The sequence below is a fragment of the Aedes albopictus genome, chromosome 1, assembly GCF_035046485.1.
Source record: "Aedes albopictus strain Foshan chromosome 1, AalbF5, whole genome shotgun sequence".
NCBI classification, from domain to species: domain Eukaryota; kingdom Metazoa; phylum Arthropoda; class Insecta; order Diptera; family Culicidae; genus Aedes; species Aedes albopictus.
The window spans coordinates 40,716,866-40,739,309 of record NC_085136.1 but is presented as its reverse complement, the minus strand read 5'-3'; the positions used below and the strand labels follow the sequence as shown (position 1 = coordinate 40,739,309).

General features: G+C 41.8%; 1 protein-coding gene across 1 annotated transcript; it reads right to left on the bottom strand.

Annotated features, from left to right (window-relative positions):
• Positions 1-4,082: 4,082 nt before the first annotated feature.
• Positions 4,083-10,864, bottom strand: LOC134288297 (uncharacterized). The gene is made up of 4 exons (XM_062852694.1): positions 10,540-10,864; positions 9,285-10,462; positions 8,581-8,707; positions 4,083-4,276 (listed from the first exon to the last, which is right to left on the bottom strand). The coding sequence occupies exons 1-4, from the start codon at positions 10,862-10,864 to the stop codon at positions 4,083-4,085; spliced, it is 1,824 nt and encodes a 607-aa protein (XP_062708678.1).
• Positions 10,865-22,444: the final 11,580 nt, after the last annotated feature.

Genomic DNA, 22,444 nt, shown 5'->3' with positions numbered 1-22,444 from the left:
ACCTGGGCTACCGCTCAGCACCAACCATACTAGAATATTTTGGAGTCATGGTGTCGAACAAAATTGTATTGTACTGAGGCATCTCCAGGGATGGCGAAGTATTCTACTAATCTGTCGAATTGCTTCGAGATATTGTTGCTCGTGAATAGTTGGAATAATGGGAAGTGAAATTGTGTATATTTGAACAATCTGGATACATATTCAGAAGAGTGCTGAAGATGGTGTTTTTGGTAACGTTCTCTTAGGAGCTACATCTTGATCTGAACTATGTGATATTAAAACTCTTTGCAGAGTCTTATGATTATGATTATGGTGTCAGTATACAAGATGGCTGCAACATTTTCTCAGCCTCATGTGAAGAAGAACAGATTGGCTGATTAGTTATAAATGGAATGTTTTTCTGTTACTGGCGAATGATGAGCTGGAATCGATTGATTGATTGATTTGTATTTATTAAAGAGACTTTCAGCTCTTGGCTGGTTCGTCTCTCTAGAATCGATGAATTTGCTGGATTTGTTCTAATTTGAACTGTATTACGATAATTAATGTACATTGCTTTGAAAATATTTGGTAAAGTGTGTATTATAATTTTTGGAAGGGATTATTTTAGTTTGTTCTCGTTTCAGAGAGCGAGTGATGGCGTTCAAGCGTAGGCTTTTGATTCAGGACATAATGACTTAAAACCCTTGTCCCACCCCAGGAAGAAGAGCTTCGATGGAGTGGCATTAACTTTCTTAGCAACGTCGCTCCTATCGTGTTTGTTTCACATTATAACACATACCATACAGAGCGGCTGATGATATGTCACCGTTCTTTGATTTATTTTCCTTTTTCTTCTTTATGGCCCTACGTTCCCACTGCAACTGGGCCCGCCTTATCTTCAACTTAGTGTTCTTTTGAGCACTTCCACAGTTATTTGGTGAAGGGCTTTCTTTGCCTGCCATTGCATGAATTTGTATATTGTGAAGTAAGGACAATAATACACTATGCCCAGGGAATTAAGTTGAGAAAAGTTCCTGACCAGAGCGGGAATCGAACCCGCCGTCTCCGGATTGGCGAACCAAGGGCTTACTAGAGAACCCCGTTCTTTGATTTATCTCAAATGTATTCAATCACGCTGCACAGTAGGACTAGGCGCTTCAATACTTTACTTTCAATACATTTACGGTTCCTTGCAAGTATTGATAATGACATGAGAAATGACAAAAGTAGTCGTTTTTATTATTTCCCAGGATTCTTCCAAGAGATGGCTGTGTATAGACTACACTAGACTATTGAGGCTCAAACTTCCACCGGGCGTAAAACTGGTCGGCTTCGCTGATGATATTACCCTCGTGGTATACGGCGAGTCGATAGAGGAAGTGGAACTGACAGCAACTCACGCAATTGGCATAGTGGAGGACTGGATGAGGTCGAGACATTTGGATCTCGTGCACCACAAATCGGAGGTGGTGGTGGTAAACAATCGCAAGTCTGAACAGCACGCAGTGATCACCACAGGTGGATGCACGATCAACTCTAAGCACTTACTGAAGCAATTGGGGGTCATGATCGACGATAAGCTTAAATTCAGAAGCCACGTAGAATATGCCTGCAAAGGGCAAGCATGGCGAAAATGGCATTGTCGAAGATAATGCCAAATAGCTCGGCAATAGTCTCGAGCAAGCGTAAGCTGCTCGCGGCAGTAGCGGTCTCCATACTACGGTATGGTGCCGCTGCATGGTCGAAAGCGCTAGTGGTCAATCGAAACGTGAATCAACTCGAGAGTACCCACAGGCTGATGTACCTTAGGGTGGTCAGCGCAAACCGCACGGTCTCAAGTCTAAGTACTAGGCAGGACCCGAGCCGCTAGGGGAGAGTGTACAACTTGAGGCGGTAGCTGGTGGAACGCTTGCTATTAGAGTGTACTTAACGGTCCCCCTTCCCGAAGTCATCCCTAACGCGAAGGTAAGGAAGAGAGAGAATATATTTTGAGAAAAATTTTGAGCTTTAAAATTGAAGAATATCATATGTGGCAACACTCCACAGTGGGAAAATCGACCCAAAAACGGATCTTTAACGCCGCTGGTTTCGGTACGTGAAGTTGACCATTACTGACGTAAAAAATTCGAGAAATCGATTGGTACTAAATTCATTCACCGCACGGCACGGAAAGTGGTCCGTTTTGCCCTTTTTTCATACGAAAAGAGAATCAAAATGTACTTTCAAACACGACTGTAAATCGTTGAAAATAGCTGCAGGTGTAATTAGAGGTTAATAGAAATCATAAACATTTATGAATGATCCTTTGAAATGCTTATTCTGCCCCTTATGCCCCAACAGCTGCTGGGAATTGTGAATTTTATATAATTATGAATGGATTTTTAAGGTTACTGATTTGAATTTGATTTTCTTTACATAAACAAAAAGCGCTAGATCTGTTATCACCAGAATCATCTTCAGTAGTTGTCCAATTTGCCCCAATTTGCCCCAATTTGCCCCATTTTGCCCTATTATCATAGAAAAATGAGATTTAAGGACAGACTTGTTATAATCCCAAAATTGCCGCCACAATGGCCGACTTTGACACCTACTCACGATTTCGAGGGCACAAATCTTTTCGTAAACAAAACCAGCGCACATGAGATATTTATTTTAAGCTTATTACGAGTGAGCAAGAGCAGAATAATAAAATGCACTGTTGTTTGAAGCTGACTTCTAGAGATTTGTGCGTCTGAAGTTCTGATGCAATGCTGAAGCGGGATTTCATGACGTTTGTCCTTAAAATGCATTTATAAGAAACAGATACTGCTACGAAACGTTGAAATTAGTTTTAGTTGCAATTGGGTTTTTAAATTAAGAAAAAAATCAATGATTTTTTATTTTTAAACAAAAGAGCACCTTCTTCTGAGCTGCTATGATTTTTTTCAGATTTTTAGAACTTTATTTTGGTATCTAAAATCAATTTCAAAGAGATTTTTTGAAATCACCTTTTGACAGCTGGGCAACTGCTTGACAGCTCCGCTCAGTACAAACTGCGACGAGGGGTGATTCGACAAATCGCTCCCATACAAATTTCAAATTGATTTTTAAATAGGTTCCCGGGCAGCAACATTGATGAAAATTTGGATTTCGGCTCAGTTTGGCATGCAGATTCAGAATATGGAATTATCTCAACACCACTAAAGAAGCCAATTGGAAGCTAACAGTAATCATGCGCATATATGAAAAATATTTTCACTATTTCACCCTACATGCCCCTAAAACTGCTGGATAATAACATATTTTGTATGGTTTTGTAATGTTGCTTAATGCAAAACATGAAGTCCTGAAACATCTTGGATATACACAAATGCGGTTTATCGATTTAATCTAGAATCATTTTCGGAATGGTGTAAATAGCTGTCCATTCCACCCCAATTAGCCTTGATTTGTTGTCGCATTGATCGTCCACAAATTACGTAACGCTCTAGGGGGAGGGGGAGTACAACCGAGCGTTGCGACCCATACAAACATTTTAGGATTTTCATACAAAAAAGCGTTACGAAGGGGGAGGGGGTCGAAAAATGCCGATTTAAGAGGTACGTAATAAATGAACGCTGCCTAATGCACGCAGTGGTTTAAATGCTCTAAAGATGAGATAAGTCAAAAACAGGGATGCCATTTATACAAATTTATCTGAATTATACAGATTTTTGAGCATCCGTACAGATTTCGTTTTATAGGAAATACAGATTTTTGAGCTAGAGGAGCTATTTTATTTTTGTATGGGATACCGTCATTAGGGGTGACATTGGGCCTAGAGGGTAACATTGGTCCATTGATCCTACGGATTCAATATAAGTCAGAGAACTTGACGGTGGATGCCAAGCATCCTAGAATAATGTATTCTAGTAGTTTAGCACACAAAATGCATTCCCGTCGTACTCTAAATGTGCGGAATAGTGGCCCAATGACACCCCGCACGACGGTACAGATTTTTCTCCCAAATATTATATGGGATACAGATTTTTCAAAAAATCATCTGGCATCACTGGTCAAAAACATCAAACGGATCATTGGGCCATAAGAGATCCAACGCAGATATGTAGATCCACCCTAGCTCACATGATGACGATCACCATTACGACTGAGGCCATCGTCGCGATCTCCACACGGGAAATGGAGTAGGGTTTGTTTATCTTCTTTGCTCGTTCGCCATTGGTTGATCCAAGCCCAACGGACAAATCCGGTTTGCCATCCTCTCCACTGCGCTTACGCACAGTTAGTTGAGTTGGATCATGGTGGGCTTCTCTGACTGAATAATGGATTAGTATAGACAGCATGGTACTGTTGTTGAGAGGCATTAGCTTGGAGAAGAAATTCGATGCGCATCTTCACTATATGGTATTCAGTGAAAATGATGCTTCATTAACAGTCTATTAAAGCTAAATGATACATTCCTGGTGTGCCATTCATCACCCATCCTTCCGGACAATGACGAACGCGGTTTTGAAACTGACGATTGATGAAGCCCGATCACTTTCAATAAATCGATTCTTCCCAACTGACGACGAGAATAGATAAATGACCCGGTCGTTAGCGAAAAATGAGCAAAAATTTCGATGATAAAAAGTGTTTCGCAAGAGAAAAAAAATCGACACACATGAAGCAAAAAAAAAATGAATCATATATGGGAAGCCAAATCGATCCACATCATTAAATTAAGTGGGAATCATTTTTCTTCCGATCCGATGATGGTCGATTTGGATTCCCAACCGGGGGATTTGTTTTTTGCCTAGCTCTAGTTGAGCCATGCTTTCCATCATGATAGTGATGGGTATTGTTGGTATGGTGGAACAAGCGGAGCGTGTGTCGTGACAGGACGGATGTTTCTCGGTCCGGTTGAACGAATTCAAATCATATTGTATATTTGCGTAAGGATATCAGTCTTTTTATCAATTGTATGTTTTATCGTATGAATCGTGTATAAACTTTAAAAAGTTGATAATAGATTTGTCATATTTTCGAATTATTTCCAAGTAAGAGAAGAACTAGCCATGGGCTGAAAATGACTATGATTAAGAAGTAAAATTAACAACAACAATAATAATATGGTATTCAAAGAGTCAAAGATATAGCATGATGACAAGCTGAATGTCAATTATAGTAAATAGTTTCGTAAATCACATTATTCACGATTCTGAGTAGCAAACGTATCATGCAATGCCTATTAATCTAAAACAATTCTAATTTGAATAATCACGTACGATTTTATCGCCTTAACTGGAATCATTGCTCTTTTACGCAATCTTTTCTAAATCAATTAAAGTAATTAAAAATATTTCATTTCCACACATCGTAGCTCATTTATTTCCCATACTTAATTCCCTATCCTAATGGTATCAACATACATGAAGCATAAACTACTTCGCTAAATGTGTGTAGTTTTGGTGATAAATCGCAATAAAACCTCTCTTACCCCACGCTAGTACATCATTGTCACCATCATCTTTATGGCGAAGAAAGGATTCGCGCTACGTACGACTGCAGCGCAGCACCCATTCAGAACCAAACCGAACCGCACCGCACATAATTATATCAATTATGCTGAACATGATTAAATGATACATCATTTATATCCTTCTGCGCTAACAATCGAATGATTAATTCCATGTCATTTCGCCTCTTTACCCCGGTCGGGTGATAAAGAACGACGTCGACTGCGACGACTCTTTTTGCCTCATCTAAAAAGGACACAGCCCCTCATGTGTGCCTTCACAGCAGCGCAGTGCTGCACAGGAATAGGAAATGAGCTGCTCCGCTCCTTCATTCAGCAGCAGGACTCCGATCTCCGGGATAATCAGATTCATCCGCATATTTCTAAATCGTCTCATCAAATAGTGCTTGGTACTTGTCGCATATGCATACATTCATATGTGAGTGAAATGGTTTGTCCTGTCCATCCATCCGTTCATTTCGAGCACCGTAAAGGACGATTGGCAAATGGCTTTTGTGTGAGGAGGATTCATAGAGCGATTTATAAAAATATTTCATTCCATTGTGCTGGGATTCTGGGATGAATGGTGCGAGCTCGTTCGGATGTAGGAAACCGACAATGAATGGCGACTGCACTATTGTAAATAGGAACGATTCTTTACCTACATATATGCAACAGTGAGCGAGAATGTCGGCAATCGGTCATCGCGCAGTCTATTGACACTGGAGATAAGTTCAGTCTGGGTTCCGTGAAATAGAATGGCTTTGATGAAGTTATGCTACATTTGAATCTGAGGGTACGAGCAAGACAGATTCCCTGAAACCCTTACGCAGATATTACAGCGTTCATAGTTGCTTTGATCAGTCTAGTAAGCTTCCCGGAGAACCTATTATTGTCTATGATTTTCCATAGCTGCGCGGTCGATACTGTCGTACACCTTGAAGTCGATGAACATATGATGCTTTGGGACCTCGTATTCACGGCATTTCTGGAGGATTTGCTGCATGGTGAATATATGTTTCGCTGTCGAGTGGCCGTCGACGAAGCTGGCTTGATAACTTTCCACAAGCTCTTTCACAGACGACTGAAGATGATCTTTGATAGACTTTTTAGGCGCTATTCAGAGCATTGATCGCTCAGAAGTTCTCGCACGCCCTTCCTTCCACTCTTACGGTAGATGTTGGGACTCTCAGACCGAACTATTAGCCTTGATGAGCCATCATGAGTTCTGCTGCGATACCATCATTACCTGCTGACTTATTATTCTTGAGCTGCTGGATAGTATCCTAAGCTTCCCTTATCGTTGGAGTAGGCTCGTTGGTGCTCCCTACTGTACTGACGTAGTAATTTCTGCCGCAGCCTTGGACTCCATGTCTGCGCTCTCTACACCATTCAGGTGCTCATAGAAGTGCTGTCTCCACCCTGCGATCACCTCACGTCCGTTCGTCAGGAGGCTCTCTTTCTTATTCCTGCAAATATTTCGACTCACGGCACGAAGCCGTCACGGGATATGTAATTCCGTGCTTCTTGAGAACGGCACAGCAGTACCATTTTCTTGCATTCAGCTTCTTTCAGGTGGCGCTTTTTCTCCAAAAAAGATAGGTCCGCTGCTTCCGCTCCTGTTTGAATTGTTCCACGTTTTGCCGGGTTCCATTCTGAAGCATGACTGCCCTCACTGCGTTGTTCTCTTCTTAAGTCCTCCTCGAACCATTCGTTCCGTGTTCCGCGAACCCGATGGCGCTCTCGGCTGCGCCGTTGATGGCTGCTTTAACTGTACTTCAGCAGTCCTCTAGAGGGGCCACGTCGAGCTCGTCCTCGTATCTGATACGTCTGCTGCTAAAAAACGGTGCAGTGTCTACCAAGTGAGAAAGACTGATGTAGCCTTTACTCATGAGGGTTAGACACCTGCACCAGCTCGACCTTCGCGAAGGGAGCCATCAGTGTCTTACGATACAGTTTGAAATACTGCTCTCCAGATAACCAGATGTACACTCTTTCTGAGAGGAGAGTTTTCTGAAAGATGTCCTACATGGAATATTACAAGCGCAAAATCACTTGGAAGGAGTCAGGACAACTTCGTCCAAATTAACCAAAAGTACGGTAACCGGCGCAAACATACCGAATGCCTGAGGCGCCAGTGTGGTGCTCCCGTTGACTTCTTCTCGGACGATGGATGACTGCTCATGTTGTCGAAACATCATCAGCTTGGCAGTTGATACATAAACTACGTCATTACACATCTGGGGTTTCCTCGGAACGATTAACATCTTGGAAGGCAATCTTACTCTTACACATCGTGGTGATCTAATGGAATGGTTTTTGGTGGTACAAATATCCCAAATGGAGGATAACGTGTCTCTGAAGCCGGCCTTCTGATGAAGATGATGTAGATGGAAACATGACTTGATGGTAGGTTACTAGAGCGGAACATTGAACAAAGATCGTAGTGATGCGTTGGCACATGGACCTCACGTAGGCGGATGAACGATTCTGGCCGCCGTGAGCGAACTTGGCAATGCAGGACGAAACATTATCTGAACTTTTGGACCATAATTGAAATTACAAGCACTTAACTGGGACGCAATAACTCGAAGGCTTCCGCAGCGCCGGAGGGCGCTTGAAAAAAAGGGACCTAATCCTTCTCGTGAGCTGACGCTGGGGTTGCTTCGTTGTCCCGTAGACGCTGCCACTGCGAGTGTTTGGCAATAAACACAAGAACACTTGGCGTAGCACTGGACTGTTTCACACAGTAAGGGAGGAAACTGGATTTTCGGACCGCGATAGAAATATCACTGATTCACTTTTACTTCACTAATTTATTTTTCTCTCTTCACTTTTTCACTTAACACTTCGCGTTGTCATAAACCACGCGAACGCTTATCAAAATCAAACTGACCCGCTACTGCGAACGGGTCGCATATTTATATCCAAAAATCCTTATTCCAGAATCACGTGGAAGCTTCTACGCAAGGTTCCACGCGTGCCTAGAACCCACGCGACGTTTCGGGAACCACCATCACCACGCTAGCTGCAGAGCGACGACAGTCGTTGATGATGATGATGACGGCTGCGGCAGCGGTGGTCTGCTGCCGAACTCAATGTTTGGAGCTCACGGCACTCACTCTCTCGCAGAGCAGGTAGCTTCGGTTCCGTCGGCTCGGGTGAGTGTGTGAGCGCCGCGTCGGTGGTCGATGACGAATCGGATGCGTTGATTGATGTCAGTGTCCGCACAGCCTCGCATGCTGCTGCCTTCATTGGGAGCGCATGTGCGCGAACATAGTCCCGCCCGTTGGAATGCAATTCCAACTTATGCCGTTTTTCTTTTTGAACCTGGGTTGGAACTGGATTGGTGGAAAATGTGTAAACAAACAAACGTCAAACAAACTCAAACAAACTTTAGTACAAGCGAAACCGAAGTCGGGTTGGGGTTGAAACTGTGATCTCATCCAGTTCCAACCCAGGTTGGAACTGGATAATAAAGAAAAACAGCATTAGATGACTGTTGCTCGTCGGTTTCTTGCAAGGGAAGCGGCGCTAGTTTGCTTACTGCACGACGGTATACACCAGTGGTTGTCTTGACGTCAGCAACACGAACGATACCGTCCTTTCCTGGGTAGACGGCGATGATTCTTCCAAGCTTCCAAGTCTGTGCTGGTTGATTATCCTCGGCCAATAAAACTACGGTGTCGACCCTTACGTTGGGCTGTTTCTTTGTCCATTTTGCTCTCGATTGTAGAGTTGAAAGGTATTCTCGAGACCATTTTTTCCAGAAGTGGTCTCTCATCTGGTTCAGATACTGCCATTTGGTTAAGCGGTTTGCTGGTACATCCAAATACGATGGCTTGATCACCGGTTCCATTGGTCGACCAAGCATTAGATGTGCAGGCGATATCGGTTGAGGGTCGTTGGGATCATCTGATGTGGAATATAGCGGTCGAGAGTTGACAATAGCTTCGATGTGGGTCAACACAGTGCTGATTTGCTCGAATGTTAGAGTTGTATTCCCGAGAGTTCTGGTGAGATGGGACTTCACTATCTTCACTCCGGCCTCCCATAATCCTCCGAACTTAGGTGATCTCGGCGGAATAAACTCCCATTCAACTTCTCGGCCGATCAGGAAGTCGTTGATTTTGTTCCGCTCCACCTGGTCGTTGAACATATCACGTAGATGTCGAAGCTCCTTCAAAGCCCCAACAAAATTGGTCCCATTGTCCGAAAATAGCTTGCGGACAAGACCGCGGCGATTGATGAAACGGTCGAGAGCGGCAAGGAAAGCATCAGAGGTCAGGTCGGATACTAATTCGAGGTGGATGGCTTTCGTTGACAGGCATACGAATAGTGAGATGTACGCCTTCACTACCTTCGGCTTGCGTTTGCCTTCCTTCACAAGTATCGGTCCGGCATAGTACACGAAGGTCAGCTCGAATGGCGCATGCTCGGTGACTCGTGCTTCAGGGAGCACACCCATCAGAGGCTGGATGCTCCGTGGCTTCGTCCGGAAACATTTAACATAACCGTGGATCACCTTACGTATAGCGGATCGTGCATTCGTCAACCAAAATTTCTGCCGAATGGCGGCCAATAATCCGGATTGGCCCTCGTGTAGACGGTCCTCATGGTATTTGCGTATCAGCATTTCCGTAACACGATGTTTCCGAGGAAGCAGCAACTGGTGCTTGGCTTCGAAAGGTAGCTTGGAGTTTTGCAAGCGCCCTCCGACTCGTAGTAATCCTTCGTCGTCGATAAACGGCTGCAAGTTGGCCATTCGTTTCGGGAAATCGCCTCGCTGGATACTCTGGATCTCCTCATGAAGTTCACTCTGCTGCAGAATTCTAACGATGAAAATCTCGGCCTTTCGCATGTCTTGAACGGTCAAGGCACTGGATAGCATCCTCTGCTCCTTAGGGGTTCGAACTAGTCGGACGAATCGAACCACCTGTGCCAGAACTCGCTGCAATTTGGTGAATGAGCTGAACCGTTCAAAGACCGGCTCCGACTCTATGGCTGGATTTGCGATGGTCACTTCCCTCAGCTCGGGGATTTTACATTCAGGAATCTCTGTAATCGCCTCCACTTCATACTCGGTTGTGCTGAGGAATGTTGGTCCATTCCACCACACTGCTTCAGCAAGTCTGGCGGTATTCCCCGTGAAACAATGTCAGCTGGGTTATTCAAAGTATTCACGTAACTCCATTCGTAACGATCGGTCAGATGCTTGATTTGAGCTACACGGTTACGAACATAAACCTGCAACCGATCCAGGGGTTTGTTGATCCAGGCCAGTACTATTTTACTGTCCGACCACAACTTGACTCCATCGAAACACAGCTTCAGCGTTGGAGCTACCTTGGCAACTAGCTTGGCGAGTAGTAAGGCAGCACACAGCTCCAACCTAGGTATGGTCATCTCACGGAGGGGAGCTACCTTGGACTTACTGCATAGTAGATGGGCTACCGCTGAACAATCTCGTCGAACGCAACGGATGTACACGCACGCTCCATATGCACTCTTGGAAGCGTCGGCAAAGCCATGGATCTCTAATACCTCCCTCTCTGTATCCACGACACACCGGGGAACTTCAAGATCTGTTATATGATCCAAGGAAGTCCGGAAAGTATTTCACCGCTGGAGTAGCTCATCGTCAAGGGGATCGTCCCATCCTAACTTGCTGGCCCACAAGCATTGCATTATCATTTTCGCTTCCACAATCACTGGCGCGACGAGTCCCAGTGGATCAAACAACCTCGCTATTTGGGACAGGACACGTCGCTTGGTCACTACTGCTTCGGGGTTGGTCGTATCAGCGGATTGGCAAAACAGGAACAAATCTCGCCGTGGGTCCCACATGAGTCCTACAGCCTTGATAGCTTGGTTGGCACTGGAGTCGTGAATTGGTACCAACTTCTCACGATCCTCCTCTGAAACACTGTCAAGGAGTTCTTCGGAGTTTGAACACCGCTTCCTGACGGGAAATCCACCCTTCAGCATCAGCTCCTCGATATCGCTCCGAAGTTTGATCGCTTCATTAACCGAATCCGCACCAGAAAGGATATCGTCCATGTAAGAGTCGTCCAAGATGATCTCGGCAGCCGTGGGATAATTCGTGCTCTCATCCCTTACCTTACCGGTCAGGCTAAGGCCGGGGTGGCCTCTGCTGTACATAGTAGCCGCCTCCATTCCACCCGGTCCATGGCTGTTTGTCTCCAGTTCCGCACTCTGCGTAGGGTCCGCAGATCGTCCTCCACTTGGTCGACCCACCTAGCTCGCTGCGCTCCACGTCTTCTTGTACCGGTCGGATGACTCTCGAGAACCATTTTAGTCGGGTTGCTATCCGACATCCTGATGACGTGACCCGCCCACCGTGGCCTCCCGATTTTCGCGGTATGGAAGATGGTTGGTTCTCTTAGCAGCTGATGCAGCTGAGGGATTCCACGGAGGCACGCAAGTCGATCCTGAGCGACCATTTCAAAAATATCTGAAACTTTGCACAGTTTTTCAATTTCATCTAAAACGTCATTTTTCGATATCAAATCTTCATATAGAGTCACGTCTAACTTTTCAAAAGGGTGTATGTAAAAATGGTTGAAAAATATTCAAAAAGCTGCACAGCAAAAACGGTTCGTTCGATTGTTATGATTTTTTCAGCAAAGTTAGATAACTTAATGGGGATTGCTAAGAAAATATACACTGTAAAAAAATTTTTTTTTTGCATTAAAAAAATATCATTTTTGTCACACAAACTCAAATATCTCAAAACCCTATCTTTTTACCAACGTGATTTTTTCAGGGAAAACGGTCCATTATATTAGCTATATACCATAAAAATTTGGTGATGGTAAACTAATAAACAAAAAAGTTATGATATTTCAAACATTTCACAATTTTTACATTTAGTAAAAAAAAATATGTTTTTTTACCGTGTACATTATTCAGAGAATCGCATTATGATGCTGATTTTATTGTTAAGGCTACCGCATGAATTAAACAAGTTATTTTCACGATATTTTTATTTAATTTTTCATAACTATTATAGCATCTATTAGAAACTTAGACGCGATCCAGTGTAGTGATCAAAAGTATTGATAGTGTCATTATTTTTATTGTACGTGACTGGCGAAAAATTCTGTTAATAGGGTTAAAACCTGTTGATAATAAGAAACATAAGTAATATTATTTTTAAGATAAAAGCTGCAAAACAAAAGTTTTATATAGACGAATGTGTCTAGTTTACCTGCAAAAAACTTACCTCTTAGATAATAGATTTTATGATGGAGAGAAAGCGAGTAACTGCAACACCAACAAATACATAATAGGTGCATACCACGACAATGCTCTAGACGTCTAGTTTACCTGCAAAAATTTACCTATCAGAGAATAGAATCATAAATATCGGGAGGAAGCGAGTAACTTCAACAACAACAAATGCATGATAGGTACCATGACAATGCTCACGAAAAAGCAAAAAATTACTACCGCTATGGTTATTAAGGATTGTAAAGTAAAAGTTTTCTTCATTCAAGTAAACGACACCAAACTAGTCAGTAAAAACTTGAAAGTGATTTTGTTTATTAAAATCTAACGAACAACATGAGTAGTCGCTTTCTCAACTGTTGTAGGCCGTTTGCAGAAAAAAAGTGCTCAAAAGAGTTACGAAATCTCACCGAAAGCACCATAGATAAACTGAAAGCGACAGGTTATGCTCCAATGTCCACATTGAATACAAATTTACGCATTTGCACGTCCTGCCGTCTAAACGTTGACAAACGAGCAATCTGTATATCATCGGAAGAGCAGGGCGCAGGAAGTTCGAAAACGACAACAACTGAGGAATTACTAGAAGTTCCAAGTGCAGAGAGCCTTGCCACCGTACCATCAGCGACATCTGTTTCAACAAATCAATCGGAAGATGAGTGTATTCAAAAGGTAAACATCGAACGCTTTAACGAGGGCATAGCTGGGATAAAAGTGACTCCGATTAAATGGACGAAGATGGACTACGTTTATTATCCAGAGAAAAAATACCGTGAAATAAACGAAGCTGTACGTAGAAACCTCTTCAAATTAGGACCTGAGGATGTGGAAAATACAGACTACGATGAGGTAATTATGAATATGAAGGAAAGGTTCTCGAATCCAGCCACGACAAGGAAAGAAAAATTATTGATTTTGTCGATGCTGCCAAGTTCGTGGTCTATTCAAGATGCCATTGATGAGTTCGAAACCAATAGATATACAGTAAAAGAGGCAAAACTATTTAAGAATAACTGTCTTTCAACCAAAAATACTAGGTCTAGTAATGCGTTAACAGACGAGGCAAAAGAAATAGTAGTTCAATATTTTGAAGATGATGAAGTAAGTCGAGCTATGCCTGGCCAGAAAGATTATGTATCAGTAAAACAAGATGGAAAGCGTCAAGCAATCCAAAAACGATTAATGATGACGACATTGAAAGAAGTTTACACACGCTTCAAGGAAATTCACAATAATATTAAAGTAGGTTTTTCCTCATTTGCAAGCCTTCGGCCAAGGCAATGCAAGCTTCTTTCCAATTCAGGAACACATAATGTTTGTGTGTGCACAACCCATGAGAATATTAACCTTATTTTACATAGTTTGAAAAGAATAAATTTAACAAAGGATATTAAAATGTTAACTGGTAGTCTTTTGTGTGAAAATACAACATCAAATTGTTATCTACGATCTTGTTCGGATTGTCCAGATTCTTCATTATTGGAAAATACTTTATTCGGTGAGTTTGAAGAAAAATATATTGATCAGTTATCATTTGAGCAATGGGTAACCACGGATAGGTGTGACCTAGAAACAATTGTAAAACCTGTAGATGAGTTTGTGTCATATTTTTGCTTGAAATTAGAAAGTTAAATCCCTCACGATTTCATTAAAACAGAGCAATCCAGCTTTTTAAAAAATACGAAAAATACGTTACAAAATGGTGAATTTTTAGTCATTTGTGATTTTTCTGAAAATTACAGTTTTGTATTGCAAGATGAAGTTCAGTCCCATCACTGGAACGTGCAACAAGCTACAATTCATCCATTCGTTATTTATTTTAATGGAAGTTCGCAAATTGAACACTTTAGTTTCATTGTAATTTCCGAAGATTTAAGGCACGATTCAATATCCGTAAACTTGTTCATTGCCAAAATGATTAACTTTTTACGCGTTGATAAACATAAAGAAGTCAAAAAGATATATTTTATGTCTGATGGAGCAGCGTCGCAGTACAAAAACCGTAAGAATTTTTCGAGCCTATGTCAATTTAAATCAATGTACGGAATTGATGCAGAATGGCATTTTTTTGCTACGTCACATGGCAAAGGTCCTTGTGATGCTATTGGAGGAACAATAAAGCGCATGGCCACAAGAGCAAGTTTAGCCAAAGAACGTGAGCATCCAATTAAAACTGCGAAAGAACTTTTTGAATGGGCGAATCGTAGAAAAGAAGAAGATTTAACCAAATTATCATTTTGTTTTACTACTACGGAAGAGTACGAAATAAAGGCTTCAGAGCTCAGCGAGCAATATAATAACGCGAAAACGATCCAAGGAACCCAAAAATTCCATTGTTTCATTCCATTGTCAGAAAATAAAATTAAAGCAAAACTATACTCAAACTGTTCTGACAATAATGCCAAAGTGTTCGATATTGTAAAAAAATAAATAAAATCAAATAAAAAATAAGTAAAACTGTTTTCATGATCTCATAACCCATAATAAAATCCAAACCCAAAACTCTTAGCCCTCTCTTAACCCTATTGTGTCAAATCTATGATTATTGTTGTGTAATTTGAGAATTCATTTATATGTATAAATATTATATGTATATATATTATATATATATTAGACTGGGTCAACAAAGTCGATTTTTCGGAACAAACCTTTTTCGATTCCTTTTAGCGTCCAAAGCAACTGTGCAAAATTTGGGAGCGATTGGTCGCTTCCCCGTATTCCGCTTTGTGATTGAAATTTGTATGGAATTTAGTATGGGAAAACGTGCTTTTTTGCATTTTTCTCATAAATTGAAATTTTTCGTCTAAAACGATCTAACCAATGACGTTAAAGTATAGCCTAGGATATGCCGAAAAACTTTGCCGAAGACCGCAAATTGATCCGACACTTGTGAAAAAAGTTATAACGTACAGATTGCCCAGTGCTGCTTAACATTTAACATGTAAAGGAATAACATCAATAATAAAATCTTAATTTTTGGCTTAAGTTAGCAGGCGAATAACTTTTTTCACAAGCATCGGATCACTTTGCGGTCTTCGGCAAAGTTTTTCAGCATATCCTAGGCTATACTTTAACGTTATTAGTTACATGGTATTAGACAAAATAATTCAATTTATGAGTAAAATGCAAAAAAGTACGTTTTCCCATACTAACTTCCATACAAATTTCAATCGCAATGCGGAATACGGGGACGCAACCAATCGCTCCCAAATTTTGCACAGTTGATTTGGACGCTAATATAGGTTGAAAAAGCTTTGTTCCGGGTTGATACGATCAAATTTAAAGTTTCTCCATACAACGTTGACCCACTCTAATATATATATATATTACATGTATATACATATAATATAAATACATATAATATTTATACATATAATATACATAATACAAATGAATACACAAATATTGAATATCGTAAAAACAACTTGTTTAACTCCCGCAAGACCCTTAACAAAAAAAACAGCACCAAACTGTGATTCTCGAAATAATTTACACGGTAAAAAAAAATTTTTTCTACTAAATGTAAAAAATTGTGAAATGTTTGAAATGTCATAACTTTTTTGTTTATTAGTTTACCATCACCAAATTTTTATGGTAGATAGCTAATATAACGGACCATTTTCCCTAAAAAAATGACGTTGGTAAAAAGATAGGGTTTTGAGATATTTAAGTTTTTGTGACAAAAATTATATTTTTCAATGCAAAAAAAATATTTTTTTTACAGTGTATATTTTTTTAGTAATCACCATTTAGTTATCTAACTTTGCTGAAAAAATCATAACAATCGAACGAACCGTTTTTGCTGTGCAGCTTTTTGAATATTTTTCAACCATTTTCATATACACCCTTTTGAAAAGTTAGTCGTGACTCAACATGAAGATATGATATCGAAAAATGGTGATTTAGATGGAACTGAAAAACTGTGCAAAGTTTCAGCTCAATAGAAAATCATGAATTAAAAAAAGTCCTAAATTTTGATGCTGTTGCTTGGAATCGCTCAGCTCGTGGTTCATTCGCCTTCTCCAAGTCCCGTCTTCCATCTGCACTCCGCCGTAGATGGTACGCAACACCTTCCGTTCGAAAACTCCAAGGGCGCGTTGGTTCTCTGCACGTAGGGTCCATGTTTCGTGCCCATAGAGGACGACCGGTCTAATCAACGTTTTGTAGATGGTTAACTTCGTGTTACGGCGAACTTTGTTCGATCGTAGAGTTCTGCGGAGTCCAAAGTAAGCACGATTTCCTGCCACAATGCGCCTCTGAATTTCTCTGCTGGTGTCGTTGTCGTCGATCACCAGTGAGCCCAAGTACACGAATTCTTCAACCGTCTCGATTTCATCACCGTCGATATGAATTCGGGGTGGCGGGCGCGGTGATTCCTCCCTGGAGCCCTTTGCCATCATGTACTTTGTCTTCGACACATTAATGACTAATCCGATTCGCCTGGCTTCACTCTTTAGTCGGATGTACGTTTCCGCCATCGTCTCAAATTTACGAGCAATAATATCAATATCATCGGCGAAACCAAGCAGCTGAACGGACTTCGTGAAAATCGTCCCACTCGTGTTTATCCCCGCTCTTCTTATTACACCCTCCAAAGCAATGTTGAACAGCAAGCACGAAAGACCATCACCTTGCCGTAACCCTCTGCGAGATTCGAAGGGACTCGAGAGTGTCCCTGATACTCGAACTACGCACATCACTCGATCCATCGTCGCCTTGATCAATCGTATCAGTTTATCCGGGAATCCGTATTCGTGCATAATCTGGCATAGCTGTTCTCGATCGATTGTATCATACGCCGATTTGAAATCAATGAACAAGTGATGCGTGGGCACGTTGTATTCGCGGCATTTCTGCAACACCTGGCGGATGGCGAACATCTGGTCCGTTGTAGCGCGTTCACCCATAAATCCAGCCTGATATTGTCCCACGAACTCTTTTGCAATCGTTGAAAGACGGCGGCATACAATTAGAGAGATTATCTTGTAGGCAGCGCTCAGTAGTGTGATCGCGCGGTAGTTCCCACTATCCATCTTGTCGCCCTTTCTGTAGATGGGACACACGATACCTTCCATCCACTCTTCCGGTAATACTTCCTCCTCCCAAATCTTGGTAATGACCCAGTGTAGTGCTCTCATCAGTGCTTCTCCACAGTATTTTAGAAGCTCGCTTGGTAGTTAATCTGCTCCAGCGGCTTTGTTGTTTTTCAATCGGCCAACCTCCTCCTCAATCTCTTGGAGGTCAGGGGCTGGAAATCTTTCGTCCTGCGCACGTACTCCTAGATCTGTTACCACGCCACCTACCACCCGACCACACGTTGTCGCATCTTGCCTAACGTTATACATCCTGTTATTCCTGTTCCCAGTTCATTGGTAGTGCCACAGCTTTGGTAGAAGGTAGCCGTTCGACGCCCGCTTTTCCACACTTTCTGTCCAGTCCAACAAAGTTACTGCAGCGCCACGATGTCAAAGTTGCGAGGATGTAATTCGTCGTATATTATCCTGTCACATCCTGCGAAATCAAGTGACTTGCAATTTCACGTTCCATGTTCCAAGTTTCCAATCGTAGTCTTTGTTTCGTCGCGTTGGTCTTTGCCGATTGTATCGAGTGGTATTTTCTTCTATGTTATTCGTAATGGGGATTTTTACGGGTGGCTTATTGGGCCTACGCCAACGCTCCTGTCTCGCTGGATGGCCATCGTGCCAGTTCTGTTTAGCGCCTCATTTAACACTTGGATGACGACGCTGATGGGACTACCACGTTGGTTAGCTGGGCGTGATACAGCATTTCTTACCCAGCCGCTGCTTGATGCCAGAAAAGACGCTGTTTGAGCCGCACATCCTTGGTGAACAGACTCTCGGGTCGTACCTCCTCAATCTAGCTGAAATCAGGACAACAGCTACCAGGCGGCACTACCAGCTAAGAACACAACATTTAGTTGGAGGTCTTGGTTGTCAATTGACCCGTGGAAGCATGAGGTATGAACTTGTAAGGACCAGAACTGTGTTGGACGCGAGCCTCTCCACTATGTCTACTCATTTTCATTGAACCATTCTCTATATATCACGGGCTAACGAAAGTCAGGCATGGTTTCTTTATATAAACTTGATTTAGAATTTTAAACTTTAAGTCAACACCAATGGCCACAAAATTAATTATATCTCGCACCCTCCCTTCTTGTGTCAATTTCTTTTATCCACTCAATTAGGGCTCAATTCAGGAGGCATTCCTTTGAATAAAGAGAAAATCTCTCAACTTCTTAGAAACCTCAGCGTCTTGAAAAAGTTCACCCTTCCCACAGCCGGACGACTATTTGTAATCATCAACACTCTTTACAGAGCCAAACGACGACGACGACGACTAAACCGATTGATCCCGTCTTTTTTGAAGTGACACCGTGACGAAACCGCACCATCAAACCCTGCCATGGGATGAAAACGGAAAAACCATTGCTCAAGCATCTTAAATCGGGCCGTAGGCCACATCACAGGCAGTCGCCAGGGCTCCGAATAAATGAAATCTATACCCCTTTCCACCAGAAAAACGCAGACCCACACCGTTAACAAGTCAACTGTAAATTTTCAATTCCGGAACCGTGCGTCCGTCGATTCGGAGTTGTAAGCACCGACGAAGGAGCGTCGTTCGCTGTCACTTGGTTCTCAGTCAATCCTCAAGCAAGCTGCCCGGTCAATTATGTCATTCAAAGCGAGATTATTCTTTCACGGGAGAGGCGTCACCTTCCCCAGCCCCGCCGAGTTGATGTAATACATCATAATAAATTTAAGGCACGGACAAAGGAAAAAAAAATGTTTCCAACGACAAGAAGATTGACAAATAATGTTAAAAATTCGACAATGACGACCAGCGCCGGAACGAATCGCGCGTCACCCATGCAAAAGAGGCCCATTTCGTTACGCGTGTCACGCCGCACCCGAAGTGAAGTGACACTTTGTGGGAAAGGATTCCCAATCCGGCCAAACTGTACAATTCGAAGGGATAGAGCGGTCTGAGCGCCGAGATTCTGCAACTTTGATTAATATGTTTAATTACAAACGCCCCGTTGATTACAGCTTTTAGACAATAACGCACTGGAACCACATCGGGCAGCAGTCGCGCCGGACCCCGCCAAGCAAGGATCGAAACAATCATTAACCATCTCGCTGGCGCGAGTCCCGAAAAGCGGAAAGTGTCAACCAGCGTCCCTTTCATTTGATTGCACGACGTACGAACAGTCCATCGCGGTACTTCCAGTAAGCGTCGAATGAGATGTAATGACATTTTTATAAGAGTTGGAAAGTTTCGGTGGTGGTGGCGTTCGGTATAGCATATCCTGAAATCATTAATCTCTTTGTTGAAACGGGGGGGTACTGTGACAGTAACAAATAATTGTGTCTTGCAGAGTTCGACCGAACGACCGAGATCGTATGTACGAATGTGGGCGGAAATGAAAACAAAAACAATTTTTGGCGCGAAAATGCCACGCGTCAGCCATTGTAGGACATGGGTTGCCGGCAACCCAGAAAGGGATGCTCAAATCCACGGTGTTGTAAACTTTTGTGGCTTCAAAGGAATTTTTCAGGGAGCATGGAACAGTTTTCATCTTGAGGCGAGATATGTGAAGTGATCAGTTTATGACTGATTGTCTAAAGAGTGGGTGGGTTGAGGATCGAGATCAGATTCTTCAACTTCAGCATGAGCAACGCTCAAGTAACATTTTAAGTTTTGTTCGGCTCTATAAGAAATACTCATGATCAATTTTATAAAACTTGCAATAAAACTGATTTATACATCAAAACCTCTTGATAACCTCTTTAAGAACATCTTCCGGCCAAGTGGACCACTCTCGAAGAGGTTTTGCACACCTCAAGTAACACAATTGTTTATATAATGCTTTTGAAGTATTCTTCAACACCTGTTCTTTAAAATGCATAAACCAAATTGCTCTGCAAAACGACATCAACTCAACAATAAACCCGCCATAAGACCAATGCGGCCCATCCTAAGATGCTTTTGGAGAGTTGTTTTTAAATTTCTCTTAAAACTTGTTGTACTTCCCAAGTTGTCCTCAAGGCGAATTGCTCTAACCTTGTAGAATTCTTCAAGTGCACGATAAACGATAATAAATTTGTCAGTGTTGTTGCTGATGCCGCTTTTATGTCGACAGAAAAGTTTAGTGAATTAAATTGAAAAAAAAAAACACATTTTTTACACAAATTGGAAATTTTTCCGTGGTGTAACAAGGATGCCAAATGCCAAGCAAAATTCATCGTATTCATGTTGCAAGATACTTTCAAAAATTGCAACGCGCTTCCATTATAATGCACTAATATAATATCCAAAAATATTATTCCTGGTCATGAGAGTAGTGTTCATGAGTTTGCTCATGGCTTCCATTGAAATCTAGGCCGGTGGTCGGTCTATTATCGATGGTTTTAATCAACATCACTATAAGATCGTCATAAATTTCTTTCAACTCATGCCAGAGCTAAGAGCATAACTCAAGAGTACTAGGATTTATAACGTTCTCAATGCAGCCTGGTTGGCCTCCATCAAGAACGCCTTAAATTTACTTCATCTCAAGCAAGGGTAAGAAGTATTACTCAAGAGTACTCAGGTTTATAACGTTCTTGATGTAGGTTTCTGCAAACTTCGCCGAGAACGTCATAAATCATGTACGCCAAATTGTAAACAAACAATAAAAAATCACACCGCGGTAGATTTTGTGAATCTCGTTCGATGAATTTAATCATCAGCCCGATACCGTTGCCAACCAGGCAGACCTTTTTCGATAACCGGCCTTGATGCGGTGCAGTTCCTTATTCCTCCGGTAAGCATTTCCAACAGGTACAAGTAATTATTGATTTTGAAGATTGATGATTGGAACCCCGATTGCACAGGAATCGACATCCTGGATGACCAAACCCACCTCATTTCGAATGCTGCAACTGGAGGAACTTGGAACTGCACCGCGTCGCGATTAGGTTTCCGGGTAGATGTTCTTGATTGGCAGCAATAATGGAGCGAAGAGAATCAAAATCTGATGCTTGTTTTTTCTTGTATTTTTCATGTACCAAACTGTTCTTATGCGAGAACAGTTGCTCTTGATCAAGAGCGGATGATTGAAGATAACTACAAGAATCTCATAAAACTGAAAGTTCAACAGTTCTTGTTGTGTTTAAGGTTTTATGAACTGTACCTCAAGTATTCTTTGAGGTGTTTTTAAAACCACATATTGACGAAGAATAGCTGTGCTCCGCTGAAACTCCGATAAGATCAACTAGAATATGCAATGTTTCGATAAAACTATCATAAAAACAAATAAAACCAAATAGACTCTAGATTGTTATTCGGGACCGCATTCAGAGTAGTAATAAAACCGTTTTAAAACCAAGTTGAAAATGTTTCCATTCTTGAAAAGAGGTTATGATGATTGTTGTTGTTTTTTTCAACAAAAACTTTGACAGCTCAAGATGCAGAGAAGCTTTTGCGATGGCACGTAAAGTTCAGGAGGATACATTATTCGTAAGTAGAAAGCAATCATTTCAAAGTAATATTTTAGTAGTTACTGTGTTGGTAGGCTTATGCGCATTCAATTTTACCGTGGAAATTAGTGTTGCAGAAACATAAAATTAATGCGCTACGAAAATGGTGAATATTTTCATCTTGGAATGAAATAAATCAATTTGTTAGTTTGAGTAAACTATCTCGAATCACAAGAAAACTCAGCTGGGAGTA

Excerpts from the sequence above, each read along its gene's own strand:
- LOC134288297 (XM_062852694.1), bottom strand. The coding sequence starts at position 10,864 with ATGACCATACCTAGGTTGGAGCTGTGTGCTGCCTTACTACTCGCCAAG. Across the intron at positions 10,463-10,539 it reads ACATTCCTCAGCACAACCGA|CCATAGAGTCGGAGCCGGTC; the intron begins GTATGAAGTGGA and ends TCGCAAATCCAG. Across the intron at positions 4,277-8,580 it reads GCTACCTGCTCTGCGAGAGA|TCAGAGAAGCCCACCATGAT; the intron begins GTGAGTGCCGTG and ends TCCATTATTCAG.